Here is a 27,888-nt window from a genome sequence, read left to right on the forward strand (position 1 = left end):
TGAGAAACCTATGGACCTAAAAGTTCTTGTTAAAGACATATTTAAGTGTGCAAGGACCAGGATCAAACAGGAGAGAAACCTGGATGCAAGCCCAGCATGGGCAAGGCCATGAGTTGTGGTTTTAAAGAGCCACCAGTTAAAACTCCTTTGGGAGGTACATAATGTGCAGTGAGTGCTTTCAGTGCTTGCAGCTTTTTCTTACTTAAGTCTAGCTTTAAAATATAATGTGCATAGTTTACAACGCACCCGTCTTAGATCTGCCTAACTGCCTTCTATATGCTTAAATGCAATGTTTAAATTCTCCTAGCTCTTGCTCAGAAAAAAAGTTAACAGCAATAGGCACCAAACTTTTCTTAAGCAATAAAAATCACTGAACACCTTAATGAGTCACTCAGCGTGACCAGAAACATCTAAAGTAGGAAAGTGTTCAGCAAGTAGGGATAGACTACGTCTACATTAGTAACCAAACCAGGCCAGGACCCACAGTGTGCCCCAGGGGCACATGGCGTGGCACGACTCTCAGCTAAACACACTTCCCTCCAGAACTGGAGACCTTCATCCATCCCATCTGCGAGGAACAGCCCCTGGTCAGGGGCATTGTCTGGGAGGTGGCTGTGTGGCGCAGGTCGAGATGGTGGCAAGGAGCGTGCTACCAGATTAGGAGAAATTGGCAGTGCTTGTGTCTCCTCTGCCTTGGCTTTCTCTAATTTATTGGTATAGGTGTATTCATTAGCTTGTTAAAACTTACTGCTCAGCCAGGATGAGCACTTTCCTACAAATCCTGTTATGCCTCTTGTTCCTCGACTACCTAAAGAGATTTTTCTCTGGTTTTCCCCTATCTCATTATTTTTTTAGGGTAGGACTCCCTCAATTTCTCATGTTAAATGTGTTCTGCCTTGCCTGGAATAATCAGATATTAATTGAGTGGAAGAAAAGAGGAGAGCCCAGGAATGTGCCTATGTGGTCTAATGTTAAAAACAGTTAGCTGGGAGTGGAAAGGCTGAATTCCAGCTCTGTTCCAGTCACTGTTGGAATGGGGTCAGTGCATACATGGACCGGTTTAATTAAACTGGTATGTATTGCATCTCCGGTTGTATCGGTATGAAGTTCTGTATGGACATCATGCCTGAAATTTGCATTAGATAGGACAGATGAGAAAGTCAGTCTGCACAACATGCATTTGTTATCTATGCCTGTTTACTTTGGTTAGGTGAGAGAAAACAGAATTTGGTCCAAGGTATGTAAATGCTATTTAGTGTGTATATATTCATCCTAAATTCAAACAGTTAAGGCAGCTCATATATCTTATAACTCTTTTCTTTTGTCATGTCACATCTCTCTGTGAATTAATCTACATTCCATAACAATCCAATTAATAAAAAACTGTCTATTTTCTGGCAATATGCAGATGTACAAATTACATTAATCAATCCATGCTATTTTAGGTAGGTCTTTCCTGTTCTTACTAGGAGAAACATGAAAAAATCTTTCTTTGACAAGATTGCTTGTAAAATAGCTTCAGCAAATTAGCAAATCGAGAAGATAAATGTAGTCCTAGAAGAGATCAAGTTAGGCCTGGTGCAAATCACACTCCTCCAGTTCTTTCAAATCCATTTTTTCTTCCAATGCTTTATAATCAATGAAAACTTCTGTGTCTGCCAAGGTGCTGAGAAGGAAAGAGCAGAATTGCCACTATTGAGGCACGGCAATTTATTTTCAAAGATGACTTCCTTTGTACCAAGGAAATCAGTAGATAGCATTCCTTCTAAACATACAGTATCTTCATCACATTAAAGTATTTTTCTGTGATCGTGTGCAAATAATTAACAATTATATATAAATTAACAGTATGTATTTCTGAGTCCTAGAGATATTGCTGCATATTGCTTGCAGGCTTGCACAATAGTTCAAATACACTTAGCACTTTCTAATTAGTATTTTAAAGATTACCCACACTATAAAATCTCACAGCTTAGAATTGAATCTGTGGAAGGTCTTGGGCCACCTACTTTAAAGTACATATTTGTAAAATGTAAGTCTTCAGGATCTTCGCTCAGGTATTAATTCTTTTAATCAATAAATATTCTGTAGCTATATAAAAATATTTGCTTCCAGCATGCCAGACCTACTAAAATATTGACAGCACTGAAAATAAAAATACTTAACCTTGTCAGAGCCTACAGAGTAAGCATTCCCATTTTTATCATCTCATTTACTGGGTCTAACCCAGCAGATACTTTAATTGCATGCTTTTTAGAATGAGGTCCAACAACAAGCAAGATCAGGAGAAGAAAAGGTGGTAGTACAACTTTTCTCCAGCAGTCCTACAGCCAGCATGTTGAAGCTGGAAGCTGGAAGCTTGGGTTCCCTTCCTGTGGAGGAAACAAAGGCTCCAAATAGTACCTTCATTTTCTATACAGTGTAAAACATCTTCAACAAAAGAGATCAAGAATCACTCCTAAATCCCTTCCAGCAAAAACGTGGTACCCTCAGTGTGCCTGAACCACCCAACCTGTATCACGTCAGACAGCAGAGGCTTTGATTTGTGCTTCCCACACTCGTGCTGCACACTGTAATCACGGTGTTGGATGAATGGGAAGGATGAGGAAGTGGCCCCTGCAGCACCAGTAAAGTTGATAACAGCCAGTTTACTTAGGCCTTTGATTTGTTTGAATAAACAAGGATCTACCTATGCTACATAAATGGGCAGTTTCATTACTGCTGCTGGGCAGAAAAAATAAAACACCTTAATCAAGATTTTCTAGGAAAGTATTGATAGGGATCCATCCTTGCCTCACTTAGCCAGAACTGCTTCTTTAGTTGTAAAAAAAAATGAGTGTTTAACACCTTTTCACTGAATGAAGATATTTTCTGAGCTCACTCTTTGCAATACACTTCTCAGAAATGAAATCACGTGCTTCGAAGGAGCTTTAGAGAAAAGCCAAACTGAGATCAGTAAGGCTGTGCCTTGGTGCACATATCCAACAGAGTATAATGTACTGCAGAGTTCAGCCCTCTATCCTGACCATTTTCAAGTAGAATCAATATAAGGTTTTATGCCTTAAAATTGTTGCCCTAGTTTAGGACATTACGGCTTCTATAACCCTTTCCATGCTTGATGGGCAATTAAAAGCAATACTTTGCATCTGCTGAGTAAAGCAATAAGCAATTTGTATAGAACCTTATGGTATGCATCTCTTGCATCAGCTACCATGCAGATTTTAGGAAATACCTGAATGTATTTCTTAGCAGTATCAATCATCCATCATCTAATGCCATTTTAACATAAGATCTAACAAAAAAAAAAATTCCTATTTCTTTTGAGAATTACTTCCTGAAATATATTTAACATTTACAGGAGTAGGCATGGTAAGACAGGTTCTTACTGGGAAGCAAGCAGCTCAGTGCCTCTTGGTCCCATGGATCGTCTGTGAATTACCTTTATTAAAAATTGCTGAAAAGGAGTCTTAACTGCTTTTACCATTCTCTGTAATTTTAATTCTGAACATAGATTTAAATGATGACTCTATCAAATAGACATTCAAACTTACGTGATGTGAATTTTTAATTGATCAAGTGCTAGAAAGGGGAATATTAAGGGTTTGATTTATATCCACTTACCAAGCCAATACTGTAGAACAGGATGTTTTACTGATTTTAGGATCTGGTAATACGTAAAGACTCTCTTGCACACAATTAATTTAATTTTTGGAGTGCCAGATCCAATTGCAAATACTCTCATAGCTTTTTTTAACTCTTCTAAGAACACAATCAGTAACATTTGTTAGATATGTGGAGCTAAACTGGCATTTGTTATGAAGAGCTGAGGCTCCTGCTCTTATCTTGCATGGGTTTTTTGTAATTTTAAAGCATTTGAGCCTCCCTAATCAAAAGGGATGATGCCGCAAAGTCTTTGATAATTAGTTGCTGTGTTTAAAAAAAAAAAAATATGATAGACTCACACTGATCAAAGAATCTTAGCAGTTTCAACACCAAGAACATGAATGTTTGTCTTGATCAATTTGTGAGGGATTTCCTGAATTCCCTGGAAACCCAACTTGAAAGCATGACTCCAGGCACCGTTTTGAACAACAAATTAGATCATGTAAACAGACTTAGCCAATTTCAGTACTTACAGGGTCACTATCCTCAGAATATCTGGTCCTTCATGATCCTTAATGTACTTAAATGAGTTACTAAATTATTAAGACCACAATTCAAATTATTAGCAATTTATATAGAAAGTTGAAGAAAGCTGATGTAATTATTCCATTATTCTACTGTGCTTTGCAGGTCCTAAAATGGTAGAATTCCACGGTCAGCAATTTCAGATCAACTCAAAGGACGGCAAGCCACTTTTTACAGTGGATGAAAATGAGGTTGTAATTGGCACAGATAAACTTCGAGTCACAGGTTTGTAACAGTTTAAGAAATGCCCAAATCATAGCCACAAAAAAAGCACAATAAAAATGGCATTTTTAAATACGTCATTGTGTGTGAACACAAGTTCTGGTTTTACCTCATTAGGAAATAGAAATCTGAAGATATTCTGACCTTTTCCAATAAATAATCAGTAAGAACTTTTAACAGCAAAATAATATGTATATATAAATATGTATATATGTCTGTATGTGTGTATTTTATTTTAAAGCCATTGGTGATCGGAACTGTAATGGTGCATTTTTTTTCTGAATTACTTAATGTTTCCAGTGCACACTGTTGACTGAGGCTGAAAAAAGTCTAGATATTCCAGTTTGAGTTGTATTGAGTTTTATTTGTGAAAACTTTTTAGAATCTCTCTGATGGTTTTATATGGTTTTATCTTTCAAAGTGAAAGCCATTGTATTTCTGCTCTGTGTGTAGCACTTATGTCACATGATGGTATTTGTAGTATATTTCAAATGTCACCTGTCAAAAGACAAGTTTGTCTTAGGCTATTTCTGCAAATCACCAAAGTACTCATTTACAAAATAAGATGTCAAAAGTTATCACGTGAAAAGCTATTTCCTTTCATATGACCTGATAAAGTCAACCTTCATTTTCCAGGTGTAAGGGTGCATTAAAAGAGATACATCAAGGTGTGATTTCTCTTTAAGCGAAGAGTCCATCAAAGAAAATACTGAAATTATCTTGTAACTTGTTTTCAATTACATTTTTAATATTTTTAACCTGATTGCAACTATCATGTTTAACTTTTGGTAATTATTGGTCCTCTGAAATCTTGAGGTCTTAATTTTAATGAATATATTCATATTATTTCACTGTGCAAGACTACAAATGTGGTAGTAACTATACAATTAGTGTTTCAAAGCCAAAGTTAAGTTATAATAAATGTGCTAATAAATTTTGTTTATGCCTGAGGGTCTTATCTTAAGTTTTTGCTTTTTAACCTAATTGAAATTACAACTTTGTTTAACCAGGAAACCATATCAAATAATTATTGTTTGCCCAAGGGATGCTAAACTTTAATAGAAAAGCATGTTTAACAAAGATATGAAAAACTGCATAATTGTTAACTGATTTGGAAAAGGTCTATCTCTGCTCAAAGTAAGTAAAAATCATTCATATATGAGTTGAAATTGTTATGCTAAAACATGTATTCTGACTCGTCCAATATTAATCTTTACACTGCAAGGATAATTGTTTACTTTAGCAGATATTGTAGAAAGACACATTGCCTGTTTCTTTTTTACACTGTAGTACAATTCAAAAGCAAATCCATTAAAGTCAGTGAGGTTGTTTCAGTGTAAAATTAATATAAGTGAGCGGAGATTCATGCCTACTTTACTTCAAATTAATTTGTTAAAATTGTGATTTAAATGATACTATTAGCATGAAGGATAAATTAGTAATACTTTGCATACTGAGATAATTTTTTAAACATTTTAGAGAACAAGATCAATGTGAAATAAATTTTCAAAAGTTCATACCATTAGAAACAGACTACCTCTTAAAATACACAAAGAACGTTTTGCAGTTTTTTATGTACAATATAGTGAACTATTTGATTTTGCTTCTCCTTATTTATGTGAATTATGAAAAGCTCAGTAACGATTTGTAAGAAAACCTGACGGATTTCAACTAAAATATACTACAGCAGAGAGCAAATGTCTGTGATTTATGGTATTTCAGGAAAAGTCTAAGAATAAGCTAATCCAACCCAACACCTCAGGAATTGTCATTTTGCAACAATTTGGTGTGTTTAACCTCATACTATTTCAGTCAGACATTTTCTGGCCTATGTGGTAGAATAAAATAGCAGCAGACTCTCTGTTGTCCTAAGAAGAGCAAAAGCCTGGGGAAGGCCATGATCAGCGAAGTGTCTCGGATACGCCACAGCATCACAGACAGGTCTAGAGGCCCATGTTGAGACAACCGAATTGAACCTCCAGTCAACACAGTCAGTGCAGCCCCGAGCGTGAAGGAGACACCTAGACCTGGCATGTGGGGAGATCTTCTGCCGACCAAATGCAGTTGTCTACTTTAGGATGAGCTCGATGGCTCGCTCATCTTCCTTGAATGTAGTGGCTGAGTTCAGATGTTAAAACATAAGCATCCAGCAGTGTTTGAAGCACCTTAGGGTATGTGAGACACCACATGGTATCGCTTTATCTACAGGAGACACTTCCTTTGATCGTGGCAGCTGGAGGCCAAGCAGGATGTACAAGGGTATTTTAGATGACAGTAGGTACTAGGCATAGTAGATCAGGCAACTAAATTCTGCCTCTAGCTCATCTGTGACACCCACGTCACAGACACTTAAATTTAAGTGTATGAAACTGAAGCTCAGCTTAACCCTGCATGACAATTAATGCTACCTGAAAGAGCATGTACTCCAGTTACATCCTCTTTAATACTATTTCAGTAATAACCTGCATCTTTTGCAGACACTTATTATACTGCTGTGGAGGTATCAAACATCAGCATTTTGTTCTGGTAGGGTTGTCGTTGGTGGCAGTGAAACCCACCTTGTAACGGTGCATTGGCTGGCAAAGTGCCAATTGCTTTATAACTAACAATATTGTCATGACAGGAGTGAAGTCACAGCACTGGCTGCAAACAGAATCCTCCTGCACAAATGGCTAGAGTCCATTGCCATAGGAGTCCTGTTTTTCACTCCCTTGCCTGCCCTGCAAACTTGCCAACTAGAAGGCTGTCCATAGAAGGGAGAAAATAGGCTCAAGTAAATAAAATTATATACAATAGAAAAATAATTAGCATTCAGCAGATACAAAATGGTCTCAACCACTGCACAGAAAAACTTTTTAACAAGTACAAATTATAATTTGTACATCATAACTGTTATATCGGATAATATTTTGGTGATGAGCAGGTAAGAAACTAATAGAATGCAGTTGCTTTACCCTCCACTCTTCTTGAAAAAAAGCTGGTAGGGCAGAGGGGATTGGTATCTTTATGTACAAGCACATTGTATCAACCTTTCTCCAGTTTACTACTTGTCCTTCTGCTTGCTTGTCTTTCATAATCTCTTGAAGTATTTGCTGAGTATTGTTGGTGATTTTCTAGTGCTCTGTTCTGTGGAAAGGTTTTCAGTTTGAGTAGCTAATGCTGAAGTGCAATGTGAAGATGTGTGTTTAATTTAAACGCTTCTGCTCAGAAAGTAAGTTAAGTAGGAGACAATATGAGGGTATGAATAAACATTCTGTTAGACTTTGAAGAGGCAGATAGTCCTTGCTTGATAGGGTTGGGGGGCGTGTTAATGAACCTTGCTGACTTCAGTCCTCTCAGTAAGAAAATAAATATCTTGATCTTGTGTATTCTAGGATTAAATTACATTATATTCATAAACAATGGTGTATAAAATAGTAAATATAGTAATATTCATATCATAATTAATGTTATTTCTTTACTGTTTAAAAGATAAAGTACGTAATGAAGACAAGAAATCAGTTTAGGGCCATTTAAAAAAAAATTGCCCTGAGGGTATTTTCTTTTAGTGTCATACTGTTCAAACTTAATGCTGTTTGATGAAGAAATTTTTCTCCCAGGAAGGCAAGCTTTTACTCTTGCTTTGAGGTGACAGCTCTAGAATATGCAAATGAGCCTTTTTATTCCCTCTTACACCACCAACCCCCCTCTCGCTAGAGCGTTAACTCTGACGTTTCCTGTTGGCTTTCTTCCATTAGCCCCTATTTCCATGCAAGTGATACTATCTCTGTTGCCACTTACCTGTCTTTATAGAATCATAGAATCATTTAGGTTGGAAAAGACCTTTAAGATCATCAAGTCCAACCATAAACCTAACACTGCCAAGTCCACCACTAAACCATGTCCCTAAGCACCACATCTACACGTCTTTTCAATACCTCCAGGGATGGTGACTCAACCACTTCCCTGGGCAGCCTGTTCCAACGTTTGACAACCCATTTGGTGAAGAAATATTTCCTAATATCCAATCTAAACCTCCCCTGGCGCAACTTGAGGCCGTTTCCTCTTGTCCTATCACTTGTTACTTGGGAAAAGAGACCGACACTGACTTCACTTTCAGAGCAGGGTGTCCGTTTTAGGAAGTGGGAGACCTGGGCTGAATTCCCTCCTTGGCCCAGGAGACTTCAGTCCTGCAGTCCCACCTCCCAGGACAGTGCTCTCTAATGCCATACAAAATGTTAGGTGCCCAGCGTGAGGGGACAGCTGGGAACAAGCACTTTTGATGTCTGCCAGCAAAGTGAAGCTCTGCCCCTGGCTACATGCTGTCTCATTTCATCCTCTTTCATGGTTCACCTTCAAAAAGAGAAGGAGAGGGTGAGATCCCCAGGGTTCACTACTAAGCGTGGGCTTCGGTCTCCTCCAGCGAGGAGGGAGTGCTCCAATGACAATGCTGTTTTATAAAGGCATTCAGAAAGATTTTTTTAAATTAAAATTATGTAATCGCTGGGGTTTAGTGCTGACTCCAATGCTCTTGGTTTGCACGGGCTGAGAACTAGCAATACAACTGGGCTTCTCTGGGGAGTTTGGTCTCTCTGCACTCTCTGCCTTGTTTTTGAGCCACAGTGGTGCTTGGACCAAGAGACCTGCCATCCTGGACCAAGAGACAGGAGCAGATCCCTAAAACAAGGATCTGCTTTATTTCGAACAAGGCTTCAGCAACCATGACTGCACTCAGGCCTCACAAATCTCTCTTTGTATAAATGTTCTCCCCCCTCCTCTAATGAATTTTGCCAGGTTCCTCTTTCTGACATCTCTCTGTGCATATCTGGTCATCTTTAATGCAGCAAGTCCAAACCTTGATAAAAATGTAAAAGTTGGACTAGAAGAGGCATCTGATTTATCAGCTCACATCCCTTTCACAGACAGTCAAGTAGGTCATATAATTTCTTTTATAACCTTATCAAGCTACATCTCAAATGCAAACAAACACTATTCATTTTTATATCACCAAATATGAACTTCTGTGTAAAAGGTGCTGTAGTGATTGTATGGATTTCTAAAGATGACAGAGGAATTATATGAAAATCAGGCAGAGCACACAGTAGAGCTCTTCAGAGTCTGCCCACGCTGGTGATGTCTAATGCGGAGACAAAACTCACCAGTTGAGTTTTAGAGCCACATCTTCTGAAGTCATTATTTATTATTTTGTCAGCAGTAGCAGATAATAAACTGTGTTCATGTAGTTAAACTACAAGCATCCACTTACCTTTCATTACTCTGATTATTACTCTGATGGCTAGATATGCCATTTCATGAGTCTGTAAGGAGCCATTAATGTTACTTTTGCAAAATATTAATGAAAGTTATTATTTCCTTCCCTAATCTTTCTAATAATTGAAACTATATGGTTTATAGCAAGTGGACTAAATAAAAAATGGGGTTTTTACACAGGGACATGGCAGGAAAATTTATAAAAATGGAAACATATGACTAGATTTTTAATAGCAGTAAACCAGTGTCATACCATTAGGTTCCGTGGAGCTGCTCCGGTAGGCACTGGCCGTTTCAGTGCTTTCAATGTGAGGACTGTATCTACAGTAACGACACACTATAACATGCAAAGAATTAAGGTGCTTTACAGATGTGCCACTCAAAATACTTCACTGGAATAGAGGCTCTTCAAGAAGGACAGGCTGGAAAGGTGAGGGGGGAGTTGCCCTTTATGTGCAAGAGCAGCAGGAATGCATGGTGCTCAGCCTTGGGATGGATGAGGAGCCAGCTGAGAGCTTATGGGTCAGGATTAGAGGTGCAGGTCAACATGGGCAACGTTGTGGTGGTTGTATACTGCAGACCACCTGATTGGGAATAAGCAGATGAGGCCTTCTTCACACAACTGGAAGAAGCCAGGTGATAATTGGTAAGTCTTTCTCTGCAGAATAGGAGTGTAATTGAATGCTCACCTTTTCCTATAGACCTTAAAACAAGATGGAAATGAATCTTGTATCCAGAAACTGCACCAAGATCCTCACCATGTGACACTATTATTTAGATCAAGAAATTTGCACTAAGTCAAATTCTGCCACCGTGGCCATCATATATAAGGATATGCAGCAGTGTGGCAAGACATGAAATTTCAAACTATGCAGTTTCATACAATTGGCATTATAAGAAACTATGCAGCTTATCTTAAGAATGGGAGTTCACTTGTATCTTCATTGTACCTCATCCTACGACACTGCAGCTAAGCTGGTACTGAAAATGGCTGAAAATTAGCTGTCTAACAGAAAAGGAAATGGATTCCAAACCATACTCAAGTGGAAGAGCACACCATAGAAGGTATGTTGGTATAGGAGATGCATGGATGAGTAAGAAAAAGGAAGGGGAAAATAAAGGAAATTAAAAAATGCCTTCCACAGTCATGAAGCCAAAATGTGCATCCATAACAGCATTTTGTTCAGTCAGGACTGCACTTTTGCTGCAGGTCTGATGGTTCTGACAGTTCTCACGTCCCACTGGTTTATACCATGGAGGAATGAGGGAGCAAATACAGTGGATTCCTTTTGGATGAAACCGAACTGAGAAGTGGGCTCCAAAAATGCATTTACTTCATCAAAATTGCAAATTTGTTTAAAGTCCACAGGATGAGACTAGAGTTGGTCCAAAGTAAAATCCCCTAAATCTCTATAGCATGAGCAGCAGATCTTTAGCACCAAGTATATCACTCTATAAATCCACCCTTTTCAGTTCACATTACCTCCTAATGTAGACATACCTAAAGACTTCCCAGAACTACAGTTGGGAGACATTAAGATGAAGCTATCTCCCCTGATAAATCATGTGTTTGGAGATCATTCAAAGTTACTGTCAAGATAAGTCTTTTGTTAGCACAGGTAGTATTGTGACAGTATATATTTCACTGAAATTACAACCCATTCACTATAATACAAGAGCGAAGAAAACAGTGAAATGCTTGCTTTGCTAAGAATTGTCAGGTAGGACATAGTGGAATAGAGGACAGTGAGGAATCATGATATATTCTCAAAGGACCACAGTATCAGAAGAATCACATTTGAGGCAGTCCCTCAAGGAAAACTTGAATGCATTGCCACCTCTAGCTGGCAAGCAAACTAAGTCAGAAGATTTGACAGATCAGCATATCCCTGCAAAACATCTTAGTTGTACCAAATCAGCATTTTCTGACAGACTTATTTAATTCCTTAAGGTTTTGGGGTTTTTTTCATCATCTCCAACGTGTAAGGTTGCCACCTTGTAACACCCACCAGCAAAAATACAAGAACAGGAGAATAATTAACTATGTCCGGCCAGACACTAGGTTTTATCTTGCAAAATAATCTTAATGCTAATGCAGAAGGGTTAAAGTCCTGTCTGAATTAATGAATTTTATATTTTCCAGTGTTATATTCATTCCAGTTAGCAGATCCCAGAAAGACTCATTTACTTAAATTGATGATGAGGATATAAAGAATAAAATTTAAATAGAAGCTTAGAAATCCATGTTTCCTTGAAGTGGTGAAGTGATTTAGTATGGTAATTCTTATATTTTGTGCACTTCTCTTCCATCCAAGCTAAGGAGATTTCATTCTAAGGAATCATGATTTCAGCTAGAGCTCTTCTCAAAAAGCAGCACATTCCATGCTTTCTTAGGACATCCTGAGACCTTGCCCCCAGCCCTCACGAAGTGACAGTCTTCCTATCAGCTGGCTCGGCAATGTATTTGTTTTTTAATGGTATCTCTTGATTTCACTTTTTTTGCCTTTTACCAAGTTCTCTGTGGTTGCCCCCACTGATTTTTATTATCTTTTTCCCTTTATACCACATCTAATACTAATACATCTATACCACCTACACCATACTTTCTAGTCATCCATTTCCCTTTGTCTTTCCTTCCCTCTGCCTGATTCTACGTGTACTTTCACTTTTTCATCCCAATCTCATCAAGTCTTCCAGGCAGAAGACAAAACCCCCAGTTTTCTTTTGTTTACACGTATATTTGCATTTAATACATTAACTACGATAATATTTAAATAAGCATGCACATGCATGCGTGCATATTCACCAGCCTGTAGCTCAAAAGGGGTCATAAGAGTTTGTTTCTCTAGATGGATTCCAAAGCCCTGACTTAGGGCTTTCTACAGCCCAGAATTCTTTCCTGAGGGTAACTGCATTCTGTTTTAATTCAAAGAGCAGCCAGAAAAGCCACGTTGAGTAATATCCTGACTATTAAAATAGATTGTCTTGCTATGTATTCACCTGAAAAGTGCTTAGATATGTGAATCCTCTAAGCCGGAGAAGATACTCAACCTAGGGCCTCCCCAATTTTGGATGAGTGCCTTCACAAAGCCAATGAACAGGTGAGAGACTCCACCCTTGCTGCAGCTGATGGTGTTTAGCTGCTTTTTTGAGCCATCTCTGTTGCTGAGGGGCTTTTGCACTACTTTAGCTAATTCCCTGATCCCAGTGAAGCTTAGGTGGGAGATGGTCACGGAGCTGGTGATACTGCAGTGACGCTAGTCCTCAGGAGAGCAGAAATGGAGGTGCTTGGAGAACTTTCAGGTCGAACAGGGAGGCTTCTGTTGGGGTTGGGTGCCCGTTGTTTCCTCCTCGTTGGGTTGAAACTACTCATTTCAAGAGGTAAACTATCTGATTCTGTACTCATTACCATTTTATGTGCATAAATACCATTTTATATTCAGCAAGTCTGTGCAAAAATAGGGGGAAATCTTTGATGAAGCTATGCACCAGAACTTGTGCTATGTATAGAATAGTCTAAAATAAATATGATTATTTTGGTCTGTAATATTTACAAATGTTTTGTGGGATTTTAATTATCTTAACTCTAATGGAAGTTACATTGTAAAAATCTTATTCTTATTTTGTTGTCACAAATAGTGTAAAATTTCCCTGTCTTCAAACTTTCTAGATTTCATTTTAAGAACTTACACCTGTACTTTTACATTACCTGTGTATCATGTTGTTTCAGTCAATACTGTAATAGTAGGACAGTCGGTATATCTTAATTGTCGTCTTAATTGTTAATATATGTTTTCTTACCTTAATTTCTGATATCAAAGAGGCCATATAAATCCCTGTTGCTATTTTTCTTACTTTTGAACTTCTACAATATAGTATTTTTCTTTTTTTTGCAGGGCCTGAAGGAGCACTTTTTGAACACTCTGTAGAAACACCACTTGTGAAGGCAGAAGCTTTTAAACAGCTCAGGTAAGAATTTATGCATAAAAACATAAATCTAATAAGTAAATGTTGTTTGCTGTAGATACATATTTCCGAACATGGGATTTTCAACAGCATTTACAGAACTAGTAACTTTTTTTGTTTTACATGACAAATTACTGTTTTGAAGGAAAATTATACATTGCTCTGCAATTTCAAAATATATTACGAATTTTTTATTGCTGATGGTGAGTGTATAAAGCCACATAACGTGGAGAGTTTTTCTGTAAACTTATATTTTTTAGTTTTGAAACAAATATGACTTTTTCTGCTATGTTATAGTAGAAATTGCTTGTCTGCAGCATGTCACCGACCTACAATTAGTCAAGATTTTTAGAAACTAGTATCAATCTGAGGAAACAGACTAATAAGAAAAATTTGGAAATGTGCAAAGCTCTGTATGACTAAAGAGCAGGTTGGGGTGAGAAAATCATTATGAAGTACTTTGTATGTTTCAGAGTTCCTTAATTCTCAGGTAGAATTTCTTTGTGCATTGTTCTATGTAATTTTGAGGGTCCCAAATGAGTTTATAATATGTTGGTTACGATGAGGTAATAAGCTCAAATTACCTTCTGTTCCTGAACATGTTATGTTTCATTTTATAAGCCAGTTCAAAGAAAGATTTGAAATGGGAGAGGATCTCTTTAACAATGATACTTCTGTCCTTTCTTACATTGACAGTTTGCTACTTCTGTCATAATTTCTCTTAGTGGTTTTTTCTCCGATAGGGATAACTATTAGAGAGTAGTGGAAGATGATTAAAGCTTTCAAGAACACTATCTGTATCTTGGTGACTGAATTTTCAAATTGAGAATGGCAAATGAGAGGGAGACTATAAAGATACTTCTTTTAATTTTCTCCTTGATATTTAAGATTTACTTACAGCAAGATACCTTGTGCTTGCATTTGAAGACAGAATGAGCTTAAGACATTAGTTTTTTACATGTTGATGTCCACTTTCAAAAATGTGTGTCTTCTACTATGGTAGAATTTGGATGTGACAGACTTTGACCAATATGTAGGATTCTGCATTGTAGTGAACACTGTCTGGTCTTGTAGGAAGCGTATTCATTATGTGGTAAATTTGTCATTTCCTGAGATCATCTCAATTTTTATAAAGTAGGACACTGAATTTTGTAATTACAAAGTCAAGAAGCTCTCTGCAAATTTTAATTGGATACGTATCAATTATTTTCTGTGGTTGTTACTTCAAATGTATCATCAGTTAATATTTTAATGGACTTAAAGCTAAGAGTTTTATCCTATATCCATTATGCTATATTACATTTTAAGTTCTTATCTGCACTTCATTTAAAAACAATTACACTGTTTCAGACTACATATAACTATTGTTATTATAAATTTTTCACCTGTTTTTGGAATAGGATATCATTTGAATGAGAATACTGCGATTAGCTCTAAGTGTTTGTAAAGTTCTTCTGCATGGATGAGTTTACCTCGTGGCTTATCTCTCTGGCAATTTTTACCGTGTCAACTATAAACACATGTTTTGATCTAGAATGTTGCTATGTGTTAGCAGATCTCAAGTGTAATAGTTAAAATCCTATTCAGTTCTGTCTTCAATTAACTTAAAATAGTGGGAAGTACAGATTCTTCCAGAATATACAGAAGTTTGCTAATAACTATAATAATGTCAAGGAAGTACCTACAGGGCCACATCAACACTGATAGTTGTGACTGACATTAGTATTTGATACAAATCCAAAGCTGCTGAACACCTGTACTGGAAACCGAGTTAGCTTAATCCTAAGAAAAATACTGAATATCAGGGCATGAAGCTGTGCAATGTATACAACACTCACTGATGTCTTGTCAGGCCTTTACCCAGAACAGTTCAAAATGCCTCATTCCTTGAATTTTTTTTTTTTTTTTCCTTCTGTCTTTACCACCCATAATCAGTGTCAAGTCTGAAAGCAGAGATGACAATGATTCCATCAAGGGCTTCTGGGGAGGATCAAGAAGCAAATATATTTGTCTGCAGTGCAGATGCTAAGTTAAGATGTAGGCAGAGATGACCAATTTACAAAGCTCATCCTGGAAAAAGGTTGCTTTCAAGGGTAATCTTAAATGTCAGTGTAAACAAAATTCATGCATTCCTTTGTGAAGGAGCTCAGACAACTTTACCAATGAATGGCTATTTTGTAATGCTTTATAAATATTCTGTTTCATTCCACACTGTTAAATACAGGAATCTACCTACGGAAAAGCACTTCAATATTAGAATTTAAAATGCAATTTTAAGTATTACTTTTCTATTTAAAATTTAAATATCCTTCCTTTCCAGATTAAGGTAGTGAGTACCAAGTTATAGATAATATAACTTATTTGCTCACCTCAAGCCTTATCTCCACACTTTCACCATCTATTAATCTTCTGCTATTTTTCCTCTATTTTTCCTTCAGTGGTTGTGGTGTGCCATGTGAATGTGATATGCTGGATGAATGTGATATAAAGTGCCATGGTATGTAGCATTAAATACAGGGAATACTGTTTCAAGAAAACCCATCTGTTTCAAATGTAGTTGCGTGTTTCAAGGAGCTGAGTGGGAAGCTGTTAATGCTCATAAGTTTTCAGCTTGTGTCATATGAACAGAGGCCACATTCACTCTCTGTCATTCAGATTTAGGGCAGGATTGCAAACAAAGCTGACACAAGTGGCCTTCTGAATTATGCATTCTGCTGGCTTTCCTGTCCAAATGCTGAATTTCAAGGTAGACTGCTTTTCTGGAAACAAAGAGATAAGTGTGTTAGAACATATCTTTTTATAGCTTAAGTAATGGAGACAGAGCAATGCAATTGTACCGTGGTCAGTAACTGTCTTCTCATTCCGTAATTTGAAGGAAACATATAGAGTCCTTTTCAGTCTAATAGATTGAATTCATGACTCGCCCATAAAGAAAAGGAGATGTGCTTGCAGTTCCAACTGGTAGGAAGAATTATAACAACAAAATCTGCATTTCAAAATTGAAGCTTTCCTAGGTTTAAAATAACATTGTCTACTCTTTAATTCCTTTCCTGGAGTTCTTGTATCTAAATAAGATACCTAGTTTCCATTTACAGAATTTGTTAAGACTTTAGGACCTAGTGGAGACCTAAAAACAGGGTCTTGCATGTAATAAGTGTCCAACAAACATCTCAATAGCATGTTTGTAGTTAGTGGGAAGATTTGGGTATATCCAGGAAATATCCTCCGCAAACACCACTGAGGAAGTACCTGGTTAAAATGAGCCAATTGTAGTTAGTGAGAACAGAAATATGTCTGGACTCCTACTTCTCTGAAATTTAGTTGCCTGATGTAGACAAGTGCATACACAGCTTCCAGGTGCAGGAGTGCTCCTTTGATGTAAGCGCCTATCTACTAGGTCACCTCTCCTCTCCTTTGGCTGAACCTGCTCTTCTGTATGGTCATGGGAAGCAAGAGGAAGCACAAGTCGTTCTTGTGTTTAGGGCATTCAGCCACGAGTAGGAGGAGACCAGGGGTCTTCAATTATGATTTAAAAAGTAATCCTGGAAGAAGAACCAGATGAATGTCCTGGCCACTAGGTTATCTCCTCTTTGTTTGTTCTGTTTCTTGCCAGATTACTTGGTTGTACAAGACTGATATTCAACACAGGGATTGCCACAATCCAGCTCTTTACTCCTGCCAAACTATTTTGCAGTCTGGTAAATGGAGGTAACGGATACAGGTTTCATTCCCCTCAAGCTGAGGAGGGAATTGAACTGATGCTTCATAATTCCTTGCTGAATAGAAAAATCAATAGGATTGTATTATATATAATATAGCATTATACATATTGTAATATCTATTATAATATATGTTTTCTATATTATTTAGAATATTATAAAAAGATAGAAAGTGTTACCTCTTCCGTGGCTCTCCATGAAAGTGGCCACAGCCCTTGAACTTTGGTGAGTATTTGGCATGTTGAGAACTTGCCTCAATCAGGTCTACTGGGGCTTCTGCAGAATTTAGCTGCCACCTCTAACTGGATCACAGCAAAGTTTTAATGGAAGACAGATACCTTGCTCTCCAAAAGAAGGAAATTAAACAGAATTATAGAAGCTCACATTCAAACATGTATCTTGTGACCCAAAATGTAGGTGGGAAATCTACAACAGCAACTAATGGAACTAGCTGCTATAGACAGAGACATTTCTAGCAATTCCCTAAAAGCCAGCTTCTCCCCAGGTTCCGTGTTAGGTACTGGAATAGCCTCTTCTGATATTATCCAGAGTTTCATGCCAGCACGCATACCCTTTTATATCCCCAGTTATCAAATAACAATCTCTATGTGAAAACTAGTGTCTCAGTTTAGACGTTTTTCCAATCTGATGATAACATATTTTTCTGGTAATTTATAGCACTTTAGAATATTATTTAGGATATTATTCTACTCCTCCTATATTTTACATCCTTGAATAACACATAACTCATACATAGTTTTGTCATTTTGATACTGTTTACTTCTTGTGATCTACCTGGCTTGTGGTTTTCTAAGGGAAAACAATGGATGAGCAAAACTCTTTAAATCTCAAAACAATGTTTCTGAACTGAGCATTTGCATTTCCCAAACTTACGGAAATGTGCTTACAAAAGTGACATCTTTCCATTCGTTAATTAACTGTATACTATGCATAATTAATATAATGGTCATGAAGGAGTACTAGCTTTTGTTCTCATATTTGCCATTCATGGACGTCTGACAGTCAGCAACTGTGCCTTCTGAGCACAAGTCCTGTGGGAAATCACTTTCAGTACAGTCAATTTGTGGTATTTTGCCAGTTCTTCAACTGAGGGGTTACGTCCAAGTTCAAAAGTGACCCACACAATTCCACCCTTCTTGGTTTTGAAAACCACTATAGCAGGAATGATGTCACTGTTCCAGACAGTCAACTTTTGTCAGAGTATGATTATAAAAATATATATATATATATAAATAAATTGCTATCTGAATATGGGTATCTTTAACAGCTTATGGGTATATTCTGAAAAGATTTCAATGTTTCCCAGGGAAACAGAAATATTTTAAACAAATGTATAATATTGGCATTCACTAAAACTTTAAATATATGATTTGAGAAGCATTGCTTCATATTTTAATGAAATACTGACATCCAATGCTTAAAAGCATGAAAATATACGTTTACTAGCTTGTGACTTACATGTTACAGAATATTGGTAATTTGAGGGCATAATTATACATCATCTAGGTATTTGGTTAAGGTAAATTACTGATGGATTGCTGGTAGACCTCTCTATATATTCAGAATAAATATGGCCCCTTTAATTTTCACTTCTGTTCTATGGCATCCAGTAACTCCACTTTCCTTCTGGCTTCTAATTCTCTCTGATCCTTTATGAAGGGTTACTTTTATCCTTTCCATTCCCCACTGATAATATGATTTGATCATGGGGAGGTTTACATGGCACGGGGCTTGCTAGTGACAGATGGTATCCAGCTGTCTCAAAGGGGTAAAAGAATCCTTGCTCATGAGATGGCAGGGCTCATAGAGAGGGCTTTAAACGAGGTTTGAAGGGGGTAAGGGATAAAACTAGGTGCACCAGAGATGAGCCTGGGGGCAGCGTGCCGATGTTAGGGGCGGATTTGATAGGCCAGCTCACGTGCATCTGTGCCAATGCACGCAGCATGGGCAATAAACAGGAGGAGCTGGAAGCCATTGCGCAGCAGGATAGATACGACTTAGTCGCCGTCACGGAAACATGGTGGGACAACTCCCATGACTGGAGTACTGCGATGGATGGCTACAAGCTCTTCAGAAGGGACAGGCAAGGTAGAAGAGGTGGTGGGGTGGCTCTCTGTGTTAGGGAGTGTTTGGACTGTACAGAGCTACACGATTCTGATGACAAGGTGGACTGCTTATGGGTGAGGATGAGAGGGAAGGCTGATAAGGCAGATATTGTGCTGGGAGTCTGTTATAGACCGCCTGACCAGGTTGAAGAGATGGATGGATCGTTCTACAAGCGGCTGGCAGTAGTCTCAGAATCGTGTGCCCTTGTTCTTGTGGGGGACTTCAACTTTCCAGATGTCTGCTGGAAGTACAACACAGCAGAGAGTAAACAGTCTAGGAGGTTCCTGGAATGTGTGGAAGAGAACTTCCTGACACAGCTGGTGGGTGAGCCAACCAGGGGAGGAGCCTTGCTAGACCTGTTGTTTACGAACAGGGAAGGACTGGTGGGAGGTGTGATGGTTGGAGGCCGTCTTGGGCTTAGTGACCATGAAATGGTAGAATTTTCAATTCTTGGTGAGGCAAGGAAGGTGGTCAGCAAAACCACCACTATGGACTTCCAGAGGGCAAACTGTGGCCTCTTCGAGGCACTGGTTGAGAGAGTCCCTTGGGAGATGGTCCTGAAGGGCAAAGGGGTCCAGGAGGGATGGACATTCTTTAAGAAGGAAATCTTAATGGCTCAGGACCAGGCTATTCCCATGTGCCGCAAGTCAAACCGCCAAGGAAAATGACCGGTCTGGCTAAATGGGGAGCTTTTGCTAGGACTTAAGGAAAAAAAGGAGAGTTTATAATCTCTGGAGGAAAGGGCGGGCAACTTGGGAGGAGTACAGGGATCTTGTTAGGTCATACAGAGAGAAAATTAGAAAGGCAAAAGCTCAGCTAGAACTAAATCTGGCCACTATTGTAAGGGACAAAAAAAATGTTTTTACAAATATGTTAACAGTAAAAAGAATCCCAAAGAGAATATCTATCCTTTAGTGGATACAGAAGGGAACATTGCCACCAGAGATGAGGAAAAGGCTGAGGTACTTAAAGCCTTCTTTGCCTCAGTCTTTAATAGTGAGTCCAGTCATCCTCAGGGTACTCTGCCCGCTGAGCTGGAAGGTGAGGACAAAGAGCAGAATATACCCCCCTTAATCCAGGAGGAAATAGTTAGTGACCTACTACGCCATCGGGACACTCACAAATCTATGGGACCTGATGGGATCCATCCAAGAGTACTGAGGGAACTGGCAGAGGTGCTTGCCAAGCCACTCTCCATCATCTATCCACAATCCTGGTCAACAGGGGAGGTCCCAGAGGACTGGAGGCTTGCCAATGTGACTCCCATTTACAAGAAGGGTCGGAGGGAGGATCCGGGGAACTACGGGCCTGTCAGCCTGACCTCGGTACCGGGGAAGATTATGGAACGGTTTGTCTTGAAAGCACTCACATGGCAACTCCAGGATAAGAGGGGGATCAGGCCCAGTCAGCATGGGTTTACGAAAGGCAGGTCCTGCTTGACCAACCTGATCTCCTTCTATGACCAGGTGACCCGCCTAGTGGATGAGGGAAAGGCTGTCGATGTTATTTTCCTAGACTTCAGCAAGGCCTTTGACACTGTCTCTCATGGCATACTCCTTGAGAAGCTGGCGTCTCGTGGCCTGGATAAGTGCACTATTCACTGGGTGAAAAACTGGCTGGATGGCCGAGCCCAGAGGGTCGTGGTGAATGGGGTGAAATCCAGTTGGTGGCGGGTCACAAGTGGTGTTCCCCAGGGCTCGGTGTTGGGCCCTGTTCTGTTTAATATCTTTATTGATGATTTGGACCAGGGGATTGAGTGCACCCTCAGCAAGTTTGCAGACGACACCAAGTTGGGAGGCAGGGTCGATCTGCTTGAGGGTAGGGAGGCTCTACAGAGAGATCTGGACAGGCTGGATCGATGGGCTGAGGCCAATTGTATGAAGTTTAACACGGCCAAGTGCCGGGTCCTGCACTTCGGTCACGGCAACCCCATGCAGTGCTACAGGCTTGGGGAAGAGCGGCTGGAAAGCTGCCCGGTGGAAAAGGACCTGGGGGTGCTGGTCAACAGCCGGCTGAATATGAGCCAGCAGTGTGCCCAGGTGGCCAAGGAGGCCAACAGCATCCTGGCCTGTATCAGAAATAGTGTGGCCAGCAGGAGCAGGGAGGTGATCGTCCCCCTGTACTCAGCACTGGTGAGGCCGCACCTTGAGTCCTGTGTTCAGTTTTGGGCCCCTCACTGCAGGAAAGACATGGAGAGGCTGGAGCGTGTCCAGAGAAGGGCAACCAAGTTGGTGAGGGGCCTGGAGCACAAGTCTTATGAGGGGCGGCTGAGGGAGCTGGGGTGGTTTAGTCTGGAGAAAAGGAGGCTGAGGGGAGACCTGATCACTCTCTACAACTACCTGAAAGGGGATTGTAGTGAGGTGGGTGCTGGTCTCTTCTGTCAGGTGTCTGGAGATAGGACAAGAGGAAATGGCCTCAAGTTGAGGCAAGGGAGATTTAGGTTAGATATTAGGAAAAATTTTTTTACTGAGAGGGTTGTCAAACATTGGAATGGGCTGCCCAGGAAAGCAGTTGAGTCACCATCCCTGGAGGTATTCAAAAAGCGAGTGGATAGGGTACGCCAGGGCATGGTTTAGGGGGCGTGGTTAATGGTTGGACTTGATGATCTTGAAGGTCTTTTCCAACCGAAATGATTCTATGATTCTATGATTCTATGATTTCCTTTTGCACTTGAAGTATTTGCTAGGGTTAAACTGTGTAATAAGGCAGAAAGGCTGGAAACTAAAGTTGTGGGGTTTTATGGTCATATGAGTAAGAATTATGAAGGAAATCTAGAAAGAGATGTATAGAAGCCAACCAGGGTAAAAACATTTGCTAAATCATTGCTTAATCATATTAGTAATACTAATGCTTACATGCTAATTGCTTAAAAATACTATCTGACTAATTGAAGTACAGTGATTTTTATTTGCATTCATTATGCAAATCAAAAGCCCAGTCAGTCCGAAGAGAATGAATTACGTAACGGAAAAGTAAATCTACAGTTATGATTCAGTATTTGTAAAGCATCTCTGCTCCCTGACTAGTGAGATGTTTCTACTGCAATGTAATTTTATGAGCCCTGGCATTAATTTGCTAGATATAAATTTGCATTCATATACTTTACTGCATTCAGGTTAACTAAGAACACCATCAAATACTTCTTTTGGAAGCTTAAAGAATTTCTTTCCATTCATCTGATGGACTCATATCTATGAAAAGGCATAGTTTAGAAGGATCAGATGATACAGGACATCATGTTTATCACCTTTTCAGAAGCTTTTCTGACTCGGATATTTAAACACATCTTATTAGCAAAGGCTTGGGTACTACTTCACATCTGGTCGTCTTTTAAGCAGTGATTTTACTTGAAAATATTAATCCTGAAGTGAAAAGACATTTCCAAGCACAATCTGTTTTCTCTGTATTGGGTTACTAGCTATTTGTGTGCACCCATATTCTTGCAAAATCTGGTTCATTGCAATTTAGTCTGCAAACTATAGTGCTTCACCTGCAGGGCATATATATCATTTTGTGTATGGACCATAGGACCTTAGGAGATAGACTTACCTCTGCTGATTAGATCATCCTGCCTTCTGTAATTCTGAGCCTGCAGAGGGACTCAGTCCTGTTCTCACGGAAGATGTGTCCCTCCTACCTCAGGAGGGAAACATTTGGTGACCGCTGGGAACAGAGACTCAGCTCTCCTAGTGAGCCCGTTTCCGCACGGATGTGTTGGTGGTCGGAGCTGCTCTCCTGAGCACCTACAACACGGTTCCTGTTTTGGAGGACTGCTGGCCTCTGAAACCAGTGAGGGATAGAGAGATAGACGATGGATAGATACCTCAGTAACAGGGGGAGAGGAAATCCATGCACTGATGTTAGTGGCCTTTTTGCCAGGTAAGATCTCCCTGAGAACACATGCCATGTTTCTGCCCACTGCCATAACTGACTTTGACTCAAGCCAGTCAGGTGGCCAATACTCTTCCTAAAGCCTCAGTTTTTCAGAGATGTCACTTAACACATTAAAATCAATAGGTGTTGTTTCTGCTGCTTGTATGGGACAGTCATTTACATATTTTCCATGACTGCTTACGTCAGTAGTGCAAAGACCAAAGCTCTAATGATTTCTATACCTATACTGTTGAACTGGGTACTTGACAACGTCAGACCGCTCGGTGAGATTGCTAAAGTGAACTTGTCATCAGTGATTACAGCATATTCTACCAGAGCGCAAGCTACCGTGAAAACTTCATTAATGATTGTCGCAGTTCGAGACACCTTGCAGATGACCACCTGGAGCTCTATTTGTAAGACTATGATTGTGCTGTCACTGGTCTAAGATGTAATGTTGAGCTGGGTAGAGCATCCCTTATATTATCCTTTCACCTACATACCTGTCTGCACGTATATCAAGGGAGCTGGGGGGGGAGGCATGAAACGGGAGTCACCCACCATAAAAGTGTGCATGCGGCAAACACTGGAAGAAGAAAGGGAAGCGTTTCCTGATAACAGTAATTCTTCCAACTATCACTGCTCGCACCATCGCTACTCGCGCTCTTTCCCTTCTCCCTCAGCCTGTGTGCGCAGTTGTGATACTTCAGTTGTGAGGAATCTGATGAGAGTGTGGCACGTTCAGCCCCTGTGCTAGTGAATCGCAAGAGGGGAAGGGTATGACCTGCTTGTCAGCAAAGCCGTCTTCACTTGAGTGTTTCTTTTTAGGCAGAGCAAGTGGACACTGTGAACAGCATGTGCTGAAGAATTCCAGTTACTTGAAATCTTTCTACGCTTCTGCATATTAAAGAAAAATTTGCTTGATATATATAAAAGAAAGGCATAGCAAATTTCAACCTGGAAGATAATTTTATGAAAATACTCATAATGAAAATGCTAACCAGATTTTTTACAAGTGATGCAAATAGTGTAAAATGTTATAATACGATAAGTTATTTTATAATATCACTAAAGTCATTTGAAAAAGATAGCCATGCTGGAAACATCTGTGATGTGCCAGATTCAATCACATTCAGTGGGGCCTTGGCCGTTTTTAATTACCTGGAGAGTCAGCACATCATAAAATTGAGGTCATCACAGAGACCTCTTCTGAATTAGCTCTGCTTACCACTCTTTATCACAACTGTCAGTCTTGAGAGAAGCTTCTATTTTAATCATATCTCAGTTCTGATCTTTAGTCTTCATTCCTTCAACAACTCTGCATTGAGTGACAGTGGACAAACGGGCAAAAACACCTTAATATTTAAGATGGATGGAGAACTAGTAAACAAATAACTACACTATAATAATCGCATCCGCTATGTTTTTGAATAGGTTATAAATGTTGTTTTAAATTGCTTTTATAGTCTTTTCAAAGTACCATTAAAACTGGGCAGTGTTTTGTTCTCTTTTTGAGAACATGCAAGTGCATTTGAACATTTCTTTTTATATTGCTTACATAAAATAAGTTCTGTTAACCAAAACACTGGGAACTGGAAACATCTGTTATTCAGATCTGGCTTTGTAATTGTGCTTGTGCACAGAGACCACCCCTAAGCCATAAGCAGTGTTAGTGCCTGCTGTGTTTATGCTGAACAATTCCCGTGAATCCAGAATCTCATAATTGAGCTTTACTGGAATCATCTGTTGTCACTCATTTCAGATTTAGAACATAAATTTGGAACAAATTTGAAACACAGACTATTTCAAGAAATAAAACTATGATGGGAAATTTTTTATTTATATTAAAGAAAAGGAAAATATGCTGAAGAACATACCAGCTGACATCTTCAAGAGCAGCAAATAGTCCCAACATTTAAGAATGCCACCCAAAAGGAATGGAGTGCCTCAGGGATCTGCCCTTTATCCTTGATAATTTTTAGCATAAGACAAGATAAGCTAAAAAAAAACCCAACAGACTTATTTATTTAAAAATCAACTACACTTCCTATACACATGGAGTAGGGTTAAAAAACAAAAACAAACCAAAAACCCTCATCTGTATTTGCCTAACGCTTTGACTGGTCCTAAATGATTTCTTCATTGTTTGTGCATGTGATTCGGCTGATAATTCAGCACACACTTCTGGTTACCACTCAGCTCTTACATATTCAGGCTTCATTCATACAACAGAGTCCAAACCTAGAGGACCTGTGTGTGCCCAGAATAAGCAGATGCATCTCAGATGCTCATCCAGTTTTAGAATTCCCCTCTCTCTGCAAGCAGAAACACTCATTCATTCATTCACTGAAGTGGGAAGGGATCTTTCCACAAACCACCCACACAGATGCATTTTCAGAGAGACCAATATACCTGGAGCATGGCCCCAGGGGTTTACAACTGCTGGGCAGATAGTTCAGGTGGAATTGGTTCAACTCATTTAGACATTTAGAGTGTAGCTATCTACATTGGATCTCATCACCTCTTGGTGGAAGGCAACAGTTACTGTTAGGGCATGTTACATTTTATCCTAAGAGAGACATCTAAAATAGGTCAGATTAATTATGCCCTAGCAGTGCCTATTTATCTCTATTTATTTTCAGGGTGCACAGGGGATCACCTGTACTCCTTGCTATAGGCAACTACTTTTTTTTTTTTTTTTTTTGAGGAATTGCACACTTATCAACTATGCCATATTTGGTTAAGCTCCAAAGAAACGAAAATTCATCGTAAGAAACAAGGCCACGCACTGTGCTGGGAAATGTTCAAATCCCAGAGTAAAGCTTTTCCACTTGTAACCCTATATTCCATAAATTCATCTAAATTGTTAATCATAGTTCATAGAACCTTGTAACTAGGATTAGCAAATGCTGCCAGTTACTGGCTCTTGTTTGATATCAGGCAAGAGGTAGAGTCCTTCCAAGCTAATAATTAGCTTGGAGGCCCTGGCCATGCTAGAACTTTATCTTTTCAGGAAAGTCATGACACCATCATATTTGCCTAAAAGAAGTGTCTTTTCTTTCTAAGTTGGTAAAAATCCGTAGCTGTCTTATACTTACTAAAGACTTTGAGAATTTCAGAATACAGTCTTAATGTTTTTATTGCTATCAATTTGCTGAATCTCTTCTTTCTTCAAAACCTTCTGCATATGTTCTGCATGAAATTAAGACTTCTTTTTTATACTAATCTTAATAATTGTGCATCAGCCTCCCATGTTTGTATTTACATGTATATTTATTGTCTTCTACAGTTGTTCCATTGACTCCAGCAATTCTTGCTCCTGTAGTGCTCTGTACCACTCCGATGTCTTCCTGTAATTTACTTCTTTCTTAAAGCTTATAAATCTGCAAATTTGTATCAGGGAACAGCACAATCTCTCTTTTCTTTTAATCTTGGATCATCAGATTGCCCATAGCCTGAAGCACAAGAGAGGATGAAAATGTTATATTGTTTGTGCTTTCCTTTCATGGAGTTCTTAACAAAGAAGTCATTAGAGGAACACAGTCCAGTTTGGTTTCTTGGGTCCTTCAGCTCTGCTGTTGCAATACTTAAAATTTAGGCACCCTGATTCAGTAGTAGAGCAAATAGCAGACTTGACTGCATATCCAAGCTGTTTGAGTTACAGGATTGTAATAAGTCCATGGATAAAATCATTTAAATATAGGATTAAGCATGGATAAATGGATAAATTTATCCATGGAAAACTTAATTTATCCATAGAATCTGATTAATTATGATTTTATTTCTATCCAGTGATTGTCTAATGTAAAACACACACAGTGTCTAAGAATCCCTTGCTGCAGCAGCTCAAGATTCTATAAGGTCATTATAAGATTGTTTTAGCTTTAGAAAATGCATTCCCTATAGGTAAGCTATGCTTAGTTGAGCCTAGTGAGTATTCGTGATCTGACTTCTTGGTTTCTCCATTCCACCACCAAGTGGCTCTTCATTAAATATTGACTCCATTGGTATCAATGGGATTTTATCATTTCACTGTGGCTCCCCTTCATTCCAGCCAAGCACAATAAGCCCAGCTGTCTCATGTATGATGACAGCTCCTTCCCAAGAGCTGGCAGAAAGGGAAATATGAAAGTGGTTCACTGGTCTTTTTTTCCCCTCCAGAGTAATGGTCGAGTGAGGAAGTGCTCCTCATCCTTATCAACACAGACATCTGGGAAGGGAATCTAAGAAACTTTGTCCTGTCCAGAAAATCTAGCTATAAAAGTAACATTGGCTTTTTAAAAGATATTTCCTTGATCATACAGAATCTATTACAGATTTGAGAGTTTATTTTTAAGCTCAGTAACCATGCATTATTAACGCTTTACACCTTGTTGATATCAAACAAAAATAATTGACTTAATCTTATCTTTATTTTCCAAAAGGAATTATTTTTTTAAAAGAAAGAATCCTGCAGCAAAATTATACATGCCATACAAAAGTCCTGTACTGCTATTAGTAGCCTTCTTGTAACAACTGCTAGTGCTTCACACATTAGGACTGT

The 27,888-nt window shown here is 39.0% G+C and overlaps 1 protein-coding gene across 5 annotated transcripts in view; it reads left to right on the forward strand.

The window, feature by feature from the left end:
• The window catches only part of SGCG (sarcoglycan gamma), a 163,456-nt gene that overhangs the window by 122,217 nt on the left and 13,351 nt on the right, over positions 1 to 27,888 (forward strand). For all 5 annotated transcript variants that reach the window (XM_052812988.1, XM_052812990.1, XM_052812989.1 and 2 more), the window contains 2 exons: positions 4,294 to 4,413; positions 13,557 to 13,629. In XM_052812988.1, the coding sequence (XP_052668948.1) occupies positions 4,294 to 4,413; positions 13,557 to 13,629 (193 nt within the window). The remainder of the gene's footprint in view (positions 1 to 4,293; positions 4,414 to 13,556; positions 13,630 to 27,888) is intronic.

This window comes from Harpia harpyja, chromosome 17 (genome assembly GCF_026419915.1).
Source record: "Harpia harpyja isolate bHarHar1 chromosome 17, bHarHar1 primary haplotype, whole genome shotgun sequence".
Classification (NCBI taxonomy): domain Eukaryota; kingdom Metazoa; phylum Chordata; class Aves; order Accipitriformes; family Accipitridae; genus Harpia; species Harpia harpyja.